The sequence below is a fragment of the Stenella coeruleoalba genome (assembly GCF_951394435.1).
Source record: "Stenella coeruleoalba genome assembly, chromosome: 3".
NCBI lineage: Eukaryota > Metazoa > Chordata > Mammalia > Artiodactyla > Delphinidae > Stenella > Stenella coeruleoalba.
In genome coordinates, this window is record NC_137148.1 from 172,135,319 (window position 1) to 172,148,611 (window position 13,293).

Below are 13,293 nucleotides of genomic sequence, written 5' to 3' on the forward strand. Positions count from 1 at the left end.
TGACTTCCAGGGACAAGGGGCCAGAGTAGGGTGCTGTCTTTCCTCCCTCGACCCCACAGGCCCAGATCTGAGACTTTGCCCATTCAATAAGCTTTTAATTTTTTACATAAGAAAATAATATAGAACCAAGAAACTTTTGGGGCCCTGGCCAGCCGAGGAGGGTCCGCGGACGGAGTTCCGGGGCCGGCGGGGGCTAAGGCACAGTGGTGGGGGGGAAGGTGGCCGGTCACAGGTACACCGGCTGCTCCTGGCCTGTGAGCAGGCGGTAGGTGGCAGCAGGCATCGTCTTGATGTGGACCTGGGGGCGGAGAGGAGGCGGCAGCTGGAGGCGGCCTCCTCCCACACAGACCCCGCCCACCCACCCCCCCACCCCCGCGCAGCGCACCTCAATGTGGGCCTCCGTGAGCAGCTCAATGATGCGGGCGTGGGGCGTGGCCACCACACTCTGCCCGTTGATCTCAATGATGCGGTGCCCCACGCGGACGCCCCCGCGCTCGGCAATGCCACCCCGGAGGAGGCTGCAGATCTGGGGGGACAGGAAGGGCCACGCTGCCCAGGGGGCCACGCCTGGGGCCGCCCGCCCCCCACCGGGTCCGCGGGCTGGGGACTCACTATGCCGTCCTCCACGCAGAAGCCCAGCTGCTCGCGGACGTGGGGCCGGCGGATGATGGCCGTGGTGACCGGCGGGCAGTGGACAATGCTGAGGGTCACCAGCGTCTGAGACTTCACCTCCTGTACAGGATGGGGGCTGTTGGCCTGGCTGGGCCTCCGGGGGGGCTGCCAAACTTCCTGCTGGGCTGCAGCCCCTCCTGGGCCTGTTTACCCACTCATAAAATGGAACCTATAGATTCTACAACACCCCTTGAGAAGTGGTTAAGAATGCAGGCCAGAGCTGGGTGGCCTTGGAGTCAGAGCTGTGCCACCTCTCACCTCCCTGGGCCTCAGTTTCCTCATGGTCAAAAGCAAGGTTCTAGCAGTGCCCACAAGGCAGGGTTACAAGCACTCAGTAACACACTGCGTGAACCGCGTCAGACTTGCCCTTCTGGCCTGGCCAGGCCCCTCCCCATCTCTGGACCTGTCTCCCCGTCTGGGCAACGAGGGTCAAGACTCAAGAATACACTTGCTGCCTCATGGCACAGAGGACAGGCCTTGTGTTCCAATCCTGCTCCCGCACCAGAGTGGTGTCCCTGGACTTACCCCCTCTGAGCCTCGGTTTCCCAGAGTGCACGGGTGCGGGTAGGACTTGAAGCTCTACTTGCCCCTTCTGGACTGAGACACAGACCTGGCCTCGGGCTCACTTTCCCGGCCGCGTGGGGAGGGGGGGACTGCCATCTGGGGGGCCCTCGCAGGCCCTCTGCCCCGGCCACCCCGGAGGACTCACGCGGACGGCAGCCTGGCAGGCGGCCAGGGGCAGCCCCACCAGGCTGGTCCCGTTGATGGCGGTGATGCGGTCTCCAATGCTGAGGGCCCCTGAGCGCTCGGCGGGGCCCCCGTGCAGCAGGTTGGCGATGACGGCCGTGGGCAGCAAGGAACCCCAGCCCGACTCCACCAGGGCTACGCCCAGACCCTCACCCCGGCGTTTCTCGATGCACACCTGGGGGGTCACAGGTGGCGCTTGAAGGCTGCTTGGAGGAGGCAGGAGGAGGTGGGTGGGGGGCGCGGGAGGGCTTCAGGGCCACTTGGTGGGCCAGGGTGGGGGACCCACTTGCTCACCTCCCTGCAGTTCTCGCTATTGGAGAAGTGGTCGAGGTCCCCGTTGTGGAGGTGGCCGGGGCCCGTGGCACCCTGGCTCTGCTGGGAGCCCACCTGGCTGGGGTTGATCCCACTTTCCCGCAGGAACTGGCTGTAGGCCACGGCAAAGGCCTGGCCGATGGCCTGGGCGATGAGCTGGGCCTGTGGGGTGGGCGGCACCTCTCTGGGGGTCCCACCCACCTCCTTCAGGTATCCCTCAGCCACTGACATCCCTACTACCAGCCCATCCACCCCCAAGTGGGACTGGCCTGCCAGCCGCTGGCCGAGCATCTAGGGGGAGGGGAAGGGAGACAGGCCTGGGGCAGGGAGGGTTTGGGGAGATAGCTGCCAGTCTCAGGCTCTTACAGGAAGGCCTGGAATATATGGCTCAGGGCCTTCAGGAGGGTGAGGACGGAAGGACGCTGGGGTGACAGTGCGACCAGGTGGGGCTTTGGTGGAGAGCAGGGGCCACTGTGAGTTCCCCCTCGCCCTCAGGACACCCGGAGCCCGCTGCTCACATCCTCTGAGTGGAAAACGTGGCAGATCATCTTGTAGAGCCGGCGGCTGTGGGGCTGGGGTGCCGGCCGCCGGGCCAGCCGCCGCCGGGCCATGAGCACCAGGATGCTGCCGATGTCAGCGATGTAGGAGATGGTCTGCAGGGCGTGGTCCATCAGGGCCTCCTGGAGGGGGTGGGGAAACCAGGCTGGGTGGGCCGCGGGGGCCTCGCTTGGCAGCGGAGGCGCCCACGCCCCAGAGGCCAGGCCTGGGCCCCGTACCTGGGAGTCAGCCGTCAGAACCTTGACCCTCTTGGTGGAGACGAAGAGGTCTACCTCTGTCATCGGCTGGGTCTCCCCATCGGGGGCCTGTGGGGGGCGGGGTGGGACGTGGAGGCCCCCAAAGACCCAGACTCTGACCCGCCAGGCTCAGAGGGCCTCGGGGGACCCGGCCTGCAGCCCACCTACCCGCCCACCCACCTGCCGGCCCCTGGCTTCACCTTGACGCGGTCCATGGCCTCCTGGGCCTGCGCCATGCGCGTGCTGGGGGGCGGGTTTCGCTCAGACACCAGCTGTGTGGAGCCCAGGTATTTGGCCCCGAATATGACACCATCTAGGAGGTCTTCGTGGTCACAGGGGCCGGACGCTGAGGGCGACAGCAGAGACGGGTCAGCCCCCTAGAACCTCTGCCAGTCTCGTCCACCGCTGTGGGCTCTGCCCAGAGCCCTGAATGGTCTGGAAGCACAGAGAGTTCTGCCCCGCGGCTTGGCACTTGGAGCCACACACGCCTGCCCACGGCCCCAGAGCCACCCCATCAGCCGGAGCCACAGGTCAGTGGCTCGGCCCTCATGGATGTAGAGCCCTCCGTCAGTCTAGAGCTGGCTCTGCCCACAGCTCAAGGACTCCCGGGCAGAGGACGTGGTTTCAGGAGGAGGCTCTGTATCCAGAACCAGAGCCAGAAGCAGCTCTTGTGCCCACACCCAGCGCCGCCCTGTGTGGCTAGAATTCCAGGAGTCAGGCTAGAACCAGACAGTCCCACTCCTATTTCTAAAACCCTTGACATTATAGAACCATAGTCAACTCTGCTGGATGCTTCTGGAAGCCCAATCCATCTAGAGCCAGTCAGCTCTGCCCACTGCTCTAGGATTCTCTATCGGCCCAGGACCACAGACAACTCTACCCCGTGGTCATAGAACTGCCCAGACAGAGTAGAAAGGGGCAACTGTCCACATACCTCAGACTCTCCTACTGTCCAGAAACCCAGGTGGTTCCTCATCTGTGATTCTAGAACACCCTGACACGTCTCAAACCACAGAATTCTGCCTGGGATTTTAGAAACCAACACTGCTCCAGAATCACACTTTTCCACTACGTGATTCCAGAACGTCTTGATCAATGTAGCATTGGGAAGCTCCTCCTGTGGTTCCAGAACCCCCTCAATAACTCGCAACTGCAGATGCACTGGGCAATTCTAAGAATGATCTGAACAGTCCAACTCTGCTCATGGTTCTAGAATCCCCCCAACCCAGCCCAGAACCACAAAAAGTTTCGCCCCCATGGCTCTAGAATTCCGAGCAACCTAGAGCCAGACAGCAGTGCCAGTGATTCTAGAATATTCTAATCAATAGCTATTGCTTTTTGGAGAACCACAGGCCACAGGGAATGAAACCACATTCCAGTGAACTTAAAGGATAGCCAGTTCTGCCCACTGTCCTTCATGATCTAAGCATTCCAGAACAACAGATAACTCTGCTCTGGGTTCTAGAACTGCACCATCCAATATGGTAGCCACCAGGCACATGTGGGTATTGTGCACTTGAAATGTGGCTGGTCTGGACTTAGATGTGCTGTAAGTGTAAAATGCATGCCGGATTTAGAAGCCCTCATAAAAAAATGTAAAATTATAAACTGTTGATTGTATGTTGAAATAACATTTTAAATATATGGGCTTAATTTAAATGTTATAAAGATAAAGATAAAAATGTTATAAAGATAATTAAAAAAGTGTTTGCTTTTTTAATGTGGATAACTAAAAAATTTCAAGTGACATGTGCCTCGAATTCTATTTCTGTTGTATAGCTGTAGAACTTTCTTGAATTGGACAGTTCTGCCCAGTTCTAGTACAGCTCCTAAAGGTCTAGAACCAGAGATAAATTTTATTCACTCCATGGTTCTAGAACTCCCCAGTCTAAGTAGAACCTGACAGCTCTGTTCATCATTCCAGAACACCCTCATCAGCTGAGGTCACTTTAATCTAGAACCACAGGCAAAATGCTAGGTCTGGAACTCTCTAGGTGAATCACAGCTCCACCCATGACTCTAGAACATTCTTGGAACTACAAGTTCAAACCAGCTTCGTTTCCCACAACCATAGAACTTGTTCTTTGACCTAGAGCCTCAGATAGTGTGGGGGAGAATGTTCTAGAACATTCCAGGTGGCCAGAACAGGTACTTCTCATGCCTTGAGAGCAGATTGGCAAACTTTTCTGCAAAGGCCCAAACAGTAAATATTTTTTATTTTGTGGGCCAGATGGTCTCCATTGCAACTACTCAGTCTGGCCGTTGTAATATGAAAGCTATCACAGACAACACGCTAATGAATGGGCATGAGTCTGTCCCGATAAAAGTTTATTTGCGGACACTGAAATTTGAATTGCCTATCGTTTTCACCTGTCAAGAAATCTTCTTTCAAGTTTTTTCAACCATTTAAAAATGCATGGGGGCTTCCCTGGTGGCCCAGTGGTTAAGAATCTGCCTGGCAATACAGGGGACACAGGTTCAAGCCCTGGTCTGGGAAGATCCCACATGCCATGAAGCAACTAAGCGCGTGCACCACAACTACTGAGCCTGTGCTCTAGAGCCCGCGAGCCACAACTACTGAGCCCACATGCCACAACTACTGAAGCCTGCGCGCCTAGAGCCCGTGCTCTGCAACAAGAGAAGCCACTGCAATGAGAAGCCCGCGCACCGCAATGAAGAGCAGCCCCTGCTCACCGCAACTAGAGGAAGCCCATGAGCAGCAATGACCACCCAACACAACCAAAAATAAATTAAAAAATAATAATAAAATAAAATAAAAATAAAAATGCATGGGACTTCCCTGGCGGTCCAGTGGTTAGGACTCGCACTTCCACTGCAGGGGGGCGCAGGTTCGATCCCTGGTTGGGGAACTAAGATCCCACATGCTGCACGGCATGGCAAAAAATAAATTAATTAATTAAAAAAAAATAAATAAAAATGCAGAAGCCATCTTAGCTCACAAAACATACCAGAAAGTCCACGGATGGTAATTTACCAACCCTTGCTCTAGAATCAAGTGCTACAATTTGCCAAGTCTGCCCTAACGCTCCCTATTCATTCTAGAACATTCTCAGGACTGTCTCTCTTCTTTCAGTTGTCTGGAATCTACTCGAACCCAACCTCAGAGTCTCTCTAGAAGCAACTCGTCACTGGCAAACTTTGTGCCAGGTTTTGGGAGCTTGAGTCGGGCTGTTCTGAAACCCCGAAGTCCCTGGGGCCAGGGTGGGCGGGACACTCACCCTCCTGGAGGGCAGGGTAGGAAGCCAGGGTCTCGGGGCTCTGGAAGAAGACAGAAGAGGGGTAGGCCTGAGTCCTCCTGTTTGGCTCCCAGCAGTGGAGCGGTCTGGGGGGGCGGGGTGGGTTCTACCTGGGCACTGGCAGGTGGCTCTTCAGAAGTGACCAGAGGTACTGTCTCCAGCCAGAGTTCTGGGGAGCTGCTTGAGCTCCTGCCCTCGTCCTGCTCGACAGAGGCTCCTTCTGCCCACTCCTGGGGGGCCATATCCCCCTCTGGGTCATCAGGGGGCTGCAACAGGCGAGGAGCAGGGTCCGGAGGTTCCTGGGGACCTGACTGGGAAGGAGGGCGTTCGTCTTGCTGCAAGAGGCTCAGCAAGTCTTCCCGGCCAGCCTCGGCGGACAAGAGCCCGTGGGCATCGGTGATGTCCTGAGAGGCCAGGCCATGGCCAGTGGCAATGTGCAAGGGGCACGGGGGTCCGTCTGGGGACAGGCCCACCAGATCACCTGGCAGAGCTTCAAACTGTTGCAGCAGGTCCTGAATATTTAGCCCGTCAAGTTCCATCTGACTCAGGCTGCCGGGGCCTCCTGGTGCCGGGTCCCACGGGCAATCAGGGGTGAGGTCCTTAGAGGGTGAAAGTGTGTCCCTGGGCTCCTCCAAGTCCATGGCTGGAGGTCCTGGAGGGGGTTGGGAGGTTGTCAGGAATTCCATGCCTGGACCCTGGGCTCAAGCCAGCATCTGAAAGAGAGAATCAAAGATGAGATTTCCTGGCTTCCAATTTGGTACCAGGCTCTCACCTGGTATGTATTCATACAGAACACATAATTTAATCCCCATCATACCCCACAAGGAAGGTTCTGCTATGATCCTCATTTTACAGACGAGGAAACTGAGGTGCAGAATGAGCAGCTGCAAGGCTGTGGCTTCCCAGGCTCCAAACCCCGGGGGATTCCCCTGTACCCGTTGCTCCAGACCTCTCCCCATCCGTGGACCCTGTTCACCCCAGTCCTGGTTCTTCCAAGTCTTCCTCCCCGGAGATGTGGAGGCTTGAGACATACTCTGACTATATAGACCCGACCGGTGTAGGTCGCCGAGACCCAGGACTCAAGACCTCAGTCCAAGACTTGAGACTCAGAATTCCAGACTTAATACTACAGTTCCAAGATGCCAGAAAACGGACTCTCATCTCAAAACCTCCAATGCCACCCTCAAGATCGACCCCAGACTCAGACCCCAGACTGAGGTCCACTCAGACGCAGCCTGAAGACACAACTCGAGCCTAAAGCTGAGTTAAGATCCCAGTCCTCTAGCGGACCCCAGACTCAAGACTTCAGACCCGTGACCTCAGGCGCTGGCTCCAGACCTCGCTCTGCTCCGCCGGCACACTCACTTCCCAAACCGAGGTGGCCTCAACCCGCGCGGCCCCCAGAACCCCGCTCCCTGGCTTGTCCGGTCCTGCCAGTCGCCGCCGCTCGCCAATTCCCGGACTGGGCGCTGGCAGATCTGTCCGCGCAGCACTCCTGGACCACTGGGCATGCGCACGCCCGCGGGGCTTGCTGGGAAATGTAGTTCTCTCAGCCAGCCTGGCCGCGCGGGGGCGTTAGATGTTGGGACCGTGAGTTCGAGTCCGGAACCTTCATTTACGCACAGTGAAAGCTCGGGCTGGCTTCTGAGCCTGTTTCCTGAACTGCAAAGTGCGGTTTAGAGCCACTGCTTGACTGCTACGGCTTTGCTCATTATTCCAAGGGATGGTAGATGGGAAGAAATAGGACTGGAAAATACTAAAGGAGCGTGAAAGGCGGACTCTTTCGACTCCAGGGACACCGGAAGCAACGAGGGGACCATATTGTAGACAGACCTCCGGTGTGGCACTCAGTAGGGCGGCCGAATGGCTCGCCTGGCTTAACTTTACCTCCCTAAACTTCCGGCTTCCTCAGTTGTAAACTGGGTATAATAATAGCACCTACCTCCTAATTAAACGAAATCGAGCTGGTTACAGATTTAGCAATAGATTTAGAAAATAATGAGCCTAATAATGGTGTTAACTTTTATTAGTTTTAGGTTTTCAGTAATTGTTCATTGACTAGAATCAAGGATGTATAAGTTGTGATACTTAAAGTAAGTGATAAGTAACTGAAGGGCAAGAAGTCAGACATCCTTTGGAAGTCGCCTCGTGCAGTACCTGGGGATATCTACAAAAGTTTAAAGAAATCACAATTAACATATGCTTACGGCCGGAATAATACATTTCCCATAAATCTTTAGGAGCCTACAACTCCCAAGCACCCCTCGGCCGCAGACGTCCTCCGGAAACGTGAACGTGCAGGCGGCCGGGATACGTCATGGCGGCCAGGCGCCTCTTAGGTGCTACGTGGAGCTCGGCCGGCTGGCGGGTTCGGGAGCTCCCGGACCCCGCCGCTTCTGTAAGACTCCATGTACGAGATTATGCCAAGAGACCGGGTGAGCTGGGTTAGGAGGGACCAAGATGAGAATGGTAGGGACATTGGGGAGTTGGTAGTGCGCAAGCGCTGGTTGGGGAGGCACGTCCTAGAGTCAGCGCGCAAGCGTAGAGGCTAAGCTGTTTGCGCAGGCGCAGTTTGAGGTACCTAGGGCGCGATTGGACTCAGTGCGCAGGCCCAAGTTTTTTGTTTTTTTTTTTTTTTTTAATGTCGGGGCGGGGGTAGGAGTAAGTCTTGGACTTGGGTCCCTGTGACGTTTCTGCTTCCAAAGTAGTCACCTTTGGCAGGTTATCACCAGAAATTGGGGCCCATCTAAGTATTAAAACCAAAACAAGGTTATTTAAATTTTCTCTGGATACAGCCTTGCCCAATCTCCTTTGTTGTAAGGAGGGATTTGGCAGACGTGAGGTTTTAAAGACACAGAGCAGCCAGCGGAGGCTCTTTTTTCGTGAGATAAAGAGAAGGAATGAAAATGGGATTGAAGAGGAATGACTTGGTTTCTCTGAATATCAGTGTCATTTAATGCAGTATCCGTGTCCCAGTTAAAATCATGTTGAATGCAGCAGACAGGGTCCAGCCAGGGCAGAAAGGGACGGCTGGCCTCCCGAGGGTGGAGCTGGGCTGAAATGATTCTCCCCCACCGTAGTCATTAAGGGGGGCAAAGGTGCTGTGGTCGGTGAGGCCCTGAAGGACCCAGAGGTGTGTACAGACCCCATCCGGCTCACCACGCACGCCATGGGTGTCAACATCTACAAGGAGGGCCAGGATGTGGTCCTGAAGCCGGATTCCGAGTACCCAGAGTGGTGAGTGTGCCAGGACTGGGTAAGGAGGGCCTGGCTAACCAAATCTGAGGATCCGGGAGGGCTTCCCTGGGGAGGTGGCGTGTGAGTCGACCTGCGTGGGTGGACAGAGCGTTAGAGGTGGGCAGGAACAGCCAGTGCACAGGCTCCAGGCAGAACTGCACCTGGTTTCTTAGTGGACCCCGGGAGGCAAGATGGAGAGTAGGGGGAGACAGGGCAGGAACTTGATGGAGCCCAGCTTTCAGGGGGCTGCAGGGGGAATTTTTGCTCTTGGCCCTGAGAGCAGTGGCAGGATGCAGAAGCTGTTGCCACGTGCCAATCCTTCAAGCTGGGGAAGGTTTAGAAAGGTTGAGCGAGTGGGTGGGGAGGCCTTACAGGTGAGCAGGCGGCACGGACAAAGGCCAGGAGGCAGAAGGTTTGGCGTGCGCCCACCTCAGATCCCAGCACCCTTGGGATAGGGGCGCTCCCTTGTTCCATGTCCTCAGGGTGGGGAGGGACTGCCCTGAGGTCAGGGGGTCTGGGGTGGGGGAGCCGCGGGGAAGGGGGCTGCTCTGCAACCCCGACTCTGCCCACTCCCCGTCAGGCTGTTCCAGATGAACGTGGGTCCCCCTAAGAATCTGGAGGAGCTGGACCCTGAGACCCGGGAGTACTGGCGACTGCTGCGGAAACACAACATCTGGCGCCACAACCGGCTGAGCAAGAACCAGAAGTTCTAGCGGGAGAGGGACCAGAGCACCCTGACCCTCCAGTGACCTGGAGGAGATGCGGTGGGTCGGTGGGGGGGTACCTCCCCCAGCCCACTCCCTGCACTTTTTATTTTCTGGAAAAACAGACTTCTCCGAGAACAGAGGAGACTACCACCCTCACTGGGGTTACTGGGTGGCCCCTGCATTGAAGCTGAATCAGGGCCCTGGGGGCCAATAAAGACTTCTTGGGGCAATTGCTGGCAGGCCCCAGATGCCTCTGGGTGTTGTCGTATGTCAGGGCCAGGAGGGACTTGGGGGAGGCAGTGGGGAGGTGGGCACTTCAGACCCAGTGGTCCCATGGCCCAGCCTCCACCCTCAATGATTGCTGGGCGTCTGCAGGTCCATCTTCCCCTCCCGGCCTCACTGAGCTGCTCACCCTCATTCCTGGAATTCCTAGTGTTGCCCAAGAGGCCCCAATCTCCATCCTCGAGGGGGAGGGTTTTCTAGCCAAGCCGCTCTGGGTTGCACTGGACTCACCCCTGAATCAAGTCATCCGGAGCAGAAGAGAGTCTTTGTGAGCTTCAGGAACTGAAATGTCCAGGGGTACGGTCTGACTTCAGGCACGGCTAGATCCAGGTGCTTCAGTATTCAGCTATGTGGCTCTCCATCTCTGGGTCCTTTTAACTCCAGTGGGTAGTTCCCTCGGGCAGGAGTGGCTCCAGGGCTTCTAGCTGACACCCCCTATCCAGTTCAGCAAGCCCAGCCAGAAGGAAGGGACTTCTCATTCCTTTCTGCCAGGGTCACAGGGGTTATCTTCATTTTTCAGTCACTTGAGCTGAGGGACCTGGGCCTACTCATCATTCTCCTTTCCATCCACCACCACTGGTGCCCACCAGATTGAAGGAAGCTGGAGGACACACACAGTGCCAGGACCACACTGCCTGGGGGGCTGGATCAGGGCCCTCTCGCCCTCCAGGCTCCTCCAGAGCTGGACAGGTAGGGCAGGGCAGGGTCCCCGGGGCTAATTCTGTCTGGTCCCAGGAAAATGAGGGCCCTCATCCTCTTAGGAGGACTCTGCCAGGCGGATTACCCCACACCTGCCCTCGCTGGTGGCCTGTTCTGGGCAGGCGGATCGTCCCAACCCTCCCATGGTTTCCCGTGGCTCTCGGTAAAAACAGAAGTTGTAATGGCCACGGGCCTCCTCACTGTTCATCCAACGTGCCAAGCATGGTGCTGCCCCTGGGCCCTCTGCCTGCGCCGCTCTTCCCCCGGATGTTCTCAAGGCTCCCTCTTTCACCTCCAGGCCTTTGCTCTGATGTTGCCTTCTCATTGACGCCTCCCCTGACTACCCTATTAAATTGCAACCCTGCCACACATTCCTGATCGCCCTTCCTGGTTTTATTTTTCTCCCAAGCACTTACCACCAGCAGGTGTTTCATGTTCTACTTATTTTTAAAATCGTAGTTCTTGTCTCTCTCCCACTGGAGTGGCAGCTCCACTAGGGCAGAGGCCTTTCTCTGCTTTGTTCAGTCGTGTCCTTATCGTAAGTTGGATGGGTGGACGGACGACTGGATGGATGGCTGGCCTGGCTGCTGCAGTGTAGACAGCACACAGGCCATCGGGTTCACCTGAGGTTGGAGGTTGGAGGTGAGCAGGCCAGCTGAGAGCCCCAGTGGGCAGGCGATCTGGGTGTGAGGACCTAGAAGTGAAATTCCTGGAATGTCCTGGTACCTGTGGTAGCTTCCTGGACAGAGCCTGGAGCGACTGGGGTGCTGCCCCCGACCAGAACACGGCACTCTCCTGTTCTGACCCTGGCTGCCCCATCCCTTAAGGAGGTGCCCTGTCATGTGGGCCCTGGGCCAGCCCCAGGCAGCAGTGACATCCCATTCCTTGCCAGCTCCCCCCTCCCCGCAACCTGGAGTGCAGCTCAGCCCCGGGAAGGGTGGCCATGATGCCTTCGTGAGCAGGACCAACACCCCCCCATCCGAGCAGGTGGAGCCCCAGGACGGTCCTTGGAGGCTCCCAGGGGGCGGTGTTTTCCACCAAGTCAGGCCTCGGCTGTGGCGCATCTCAGGTGGGGTCAGCAGGGACGTGGTCAAGGACAGACTCTGGGCTGCAGGTGACAAATGTCTGCTCAAACTGACTTAAGCAGAAGAGGGAATCCACTGGCTCAAAGTGCAAAGTGTGGGCGGGGATGGGGTCCTGGGGAGGCCCCCCCTTGCGGCTTGGGTTCCTCTGTGCTGAGCAGCCTCACTCTTCTGAGCAGATCCGTTTGCCCAGCGGCTCGTACTCTCCCAGTTCCAAGTCCCGGGAGAAACAGAATTTCTTTTCCCAAATGGTTTCAACAAAAAGTCGTGGGCCTGACAGCACCCATGTCCCCTGCAACGGCAGGCAGATTCTTAACCACTGCGCCACCAGGGAAGCCCTGTGTGGTCAGTTTTTGACAAGACTTACCTGATCTTACAGGTGTCACCCACCCCGCCCCCGCCAAGGCTCAGAACCCGTGTTCTAGATGGTGTGGATGGAGATGTTACCTGTTGCTCTGTGCAGTCATGGCCCCCAGCCCCATGTGGCCAGGACAGCTGAGGAGCGCAACATGTAATTTGTTGTCACCAGTTTGAACTTCCCAGCCACATGTGGCTGGTGGGGGGTCCCGGTGGACTGTTCCAGAAATCCGAGCTGGCCCCTCTGCTACAGCCGGTCTTGCTGCCTCTTCTCTGACTGGGAAACTCCCAACTTGTCACCAGGCATCGTTGCCTCCGGTCACCTCTAGCTCCCTTGCTCTGCAAACCCGATGCATCCCGAGCTTGGCCAGTCCTAGGGCTTCTGTAGCAGCTGTTCATTCCCCTTGAGGGGACAGTGGGGACAAAGCCCAAGCGGCTGGAATGAGCTGGGGATGAAAGAAGAGATGGTGGAAGCTGAGGCCATGTGGCCGGGGCGGCCTCGGCAAGACAGGAAAACTTGTCTTCAGGCTAATGTACCCCAAAGTCACCCTGGGACCTGTGGAAGTGTCACCTCACGGGGCAGAGGAGACTTTGCAGGTGGGGTTAAGGCCCCTGAGACAGGGATGACCCTGGATTCCCCGAGGGGCCCAGTGTCATCACAGGGTCCTTATAAGAGGGAGGCGGCAGGGTCAGAGGCAGAGAGAGACGGGAGATGCTGCGCTGCTGGCTGTGAGGATGCAGGAGGGGCCCCGAGCCAGGGATGCGGCGCCTCCAGAAGCTGAAGGCGGGAACCAATGCTCCCCTGGAGCCTCCGGAAGGACCCGCCCTGCCCACACCTGTGAGACCCACACGGTAGGGGTGAGGAGAGGGTCCAGGCAGCTGGGGAGGGACCCTGCTCCCCCTGGGCAAGGCAGACCCTCTGCTGCCTGCGAAAAACAGTCTGGGGTGCCTGGGCAGGTGAGGGGCCAGGGTTCTCCCAGCTCCTGTGCCCTGGCTTTGGGTCGGAAGAAAAGCCAGCAATGACCACCCGACCAGGGGTGGCGGGGCAGCTGAAAAGGGGACCGGTGTGGCCGATGTCCTAGCACCGCCCTCCCCAGCCACCTGTCAGCACTGGCCCGGGCCTACAGGGTCAGCTCAGCCACACCCT

General features: G+C 57.4%; 2 protein-coding genes across 4 annotated transcripts; one reads left to right on the forward strand and one right to left on the reverse strand.

The window, feature by feature from the left end:
- Positions 1-60: 60 nt before the first annotated feature.
- APBA3 (amyloid beta precursor protein binding family A member 3) lies at positions 61-7,279 on the reverse strand. 2 transcript variants are annotated; one of them, XM_079915903.1, is made up of 11 exons: positions 7,148-7,279; positions 5,893-6,495; positions 5,765-5,804; positions 2,726-2,871; positions 2,508-2,594; positions 2,250-2,411; positions 1,714-1,893; positions 1,382-1,594; positions 613-732; positions 386-526; positions 63-298 (listed from the first exon to the last, which is right to left on the reverse strand). In XM_079915903.1, the coding sequence occupies exons 2-11, from the start codon at positions 6,466-6,468 to the stop codon at positions 227-229; spliced, it is 1,737 nt and encodes a 578-aa protein (XP_079772029.1). In that variant the 5' UTR covers positions 6,469-6,495; positions 7,148-7,279; the 3' UTR covers positions 63-226. The 2 variants fall into 2 exon arrangements, with proteins under 2 accessions (XP_079772030.1, XP_079772029.1); XM_079915904.1 differs by lacking the exon at positions 1,714-1,893 and having other exon boundaries at positions 61-298.
- Positions 7,280-8,038: 759 nt separating this feature from the next.
- MRPL54 (mitochondrial ribosomal protein L54) lies at positions 8,039-12,545 on the forward strand. 2 transcript variants are annotated; one of them, XR_013827468.1, is made up of 4 exons: positions 8,039-8,217; positions 8,863-9,019; positions 9,600-9,783; positions 10,529-12,545. XR_013827468.1 is itself a non-coding variant. In XM_079915942.1 (3 exons), the coding sequence occupies exons 1-3, from the start codon at positions 8,100-8,102 to the stop codon at positions 9,730-9,732; spliced, it is 408 nt and encodes a 135-aa protein (XP_079772068.1). In that variant the 5' UTR covers positions 8,040-8,099; the 3' UTR covers positions 9,733-9,956. The 2 variants fall into 2 exon arrangements, 1 of the variants encoding a protein (XP_079772068.1); XM_079915942.1 differs by lacking the exon at positions 10,529-12,545 and having other exon boundaries at positions 8,040-8,217; positions 9,600-9,956.
- Positions 12,546-13,293: the final 748 nt, after the last annotated feature.

Excerpts from the sequence above, each read along its gene's own strand:
- MRPL54 (XM_079915942.1), top strand. The coding sequence starts at position 8,100 with ATGGCGGCCAGGCGCCTCTTAGGTGCTACGTGGAGCTCGGCCGGCTGG. Across the intron at positions 8,218-8,862 it reads AGATTATGCCAAGAGACCGG|TCATTAAGGGGGGCAAAGGT; the intron begins GTGAGCTGGGTT and ends CCCCCACCGTAG. Across the intron at positions 9,020-9,599 it reads GATTCCGAGTACCCAGAGTG|GCTGTTCCAGATGAACGTGG; the intron begins GTGAGTGTGCCA and ends ACTCCCCGTCAG.
- APBA3 (XM_079915903.1), bottom strand. The coding sequence starts at position 6,468 with ATGGAATTCCTGACAACCTCCCAACCCCCTCCAGGACCTCCAGCCATG. Across the intron at positions 5,805-5,892 it reads AGCCACCTGCCAGTGCCCAG|AGCCCCGAGACCCTGGCTTC; the intron begins GTAGAACCCACC and ends GTCTTCTTCCAG. Across the intron at positions 527-612 it reads TCTGCGTGGAGGACGGCATA|ATCTGCAGCCTCCTCCGGGG; the intron begins GTGAGTCCCCAG and ends CTGTCCCCCCAG.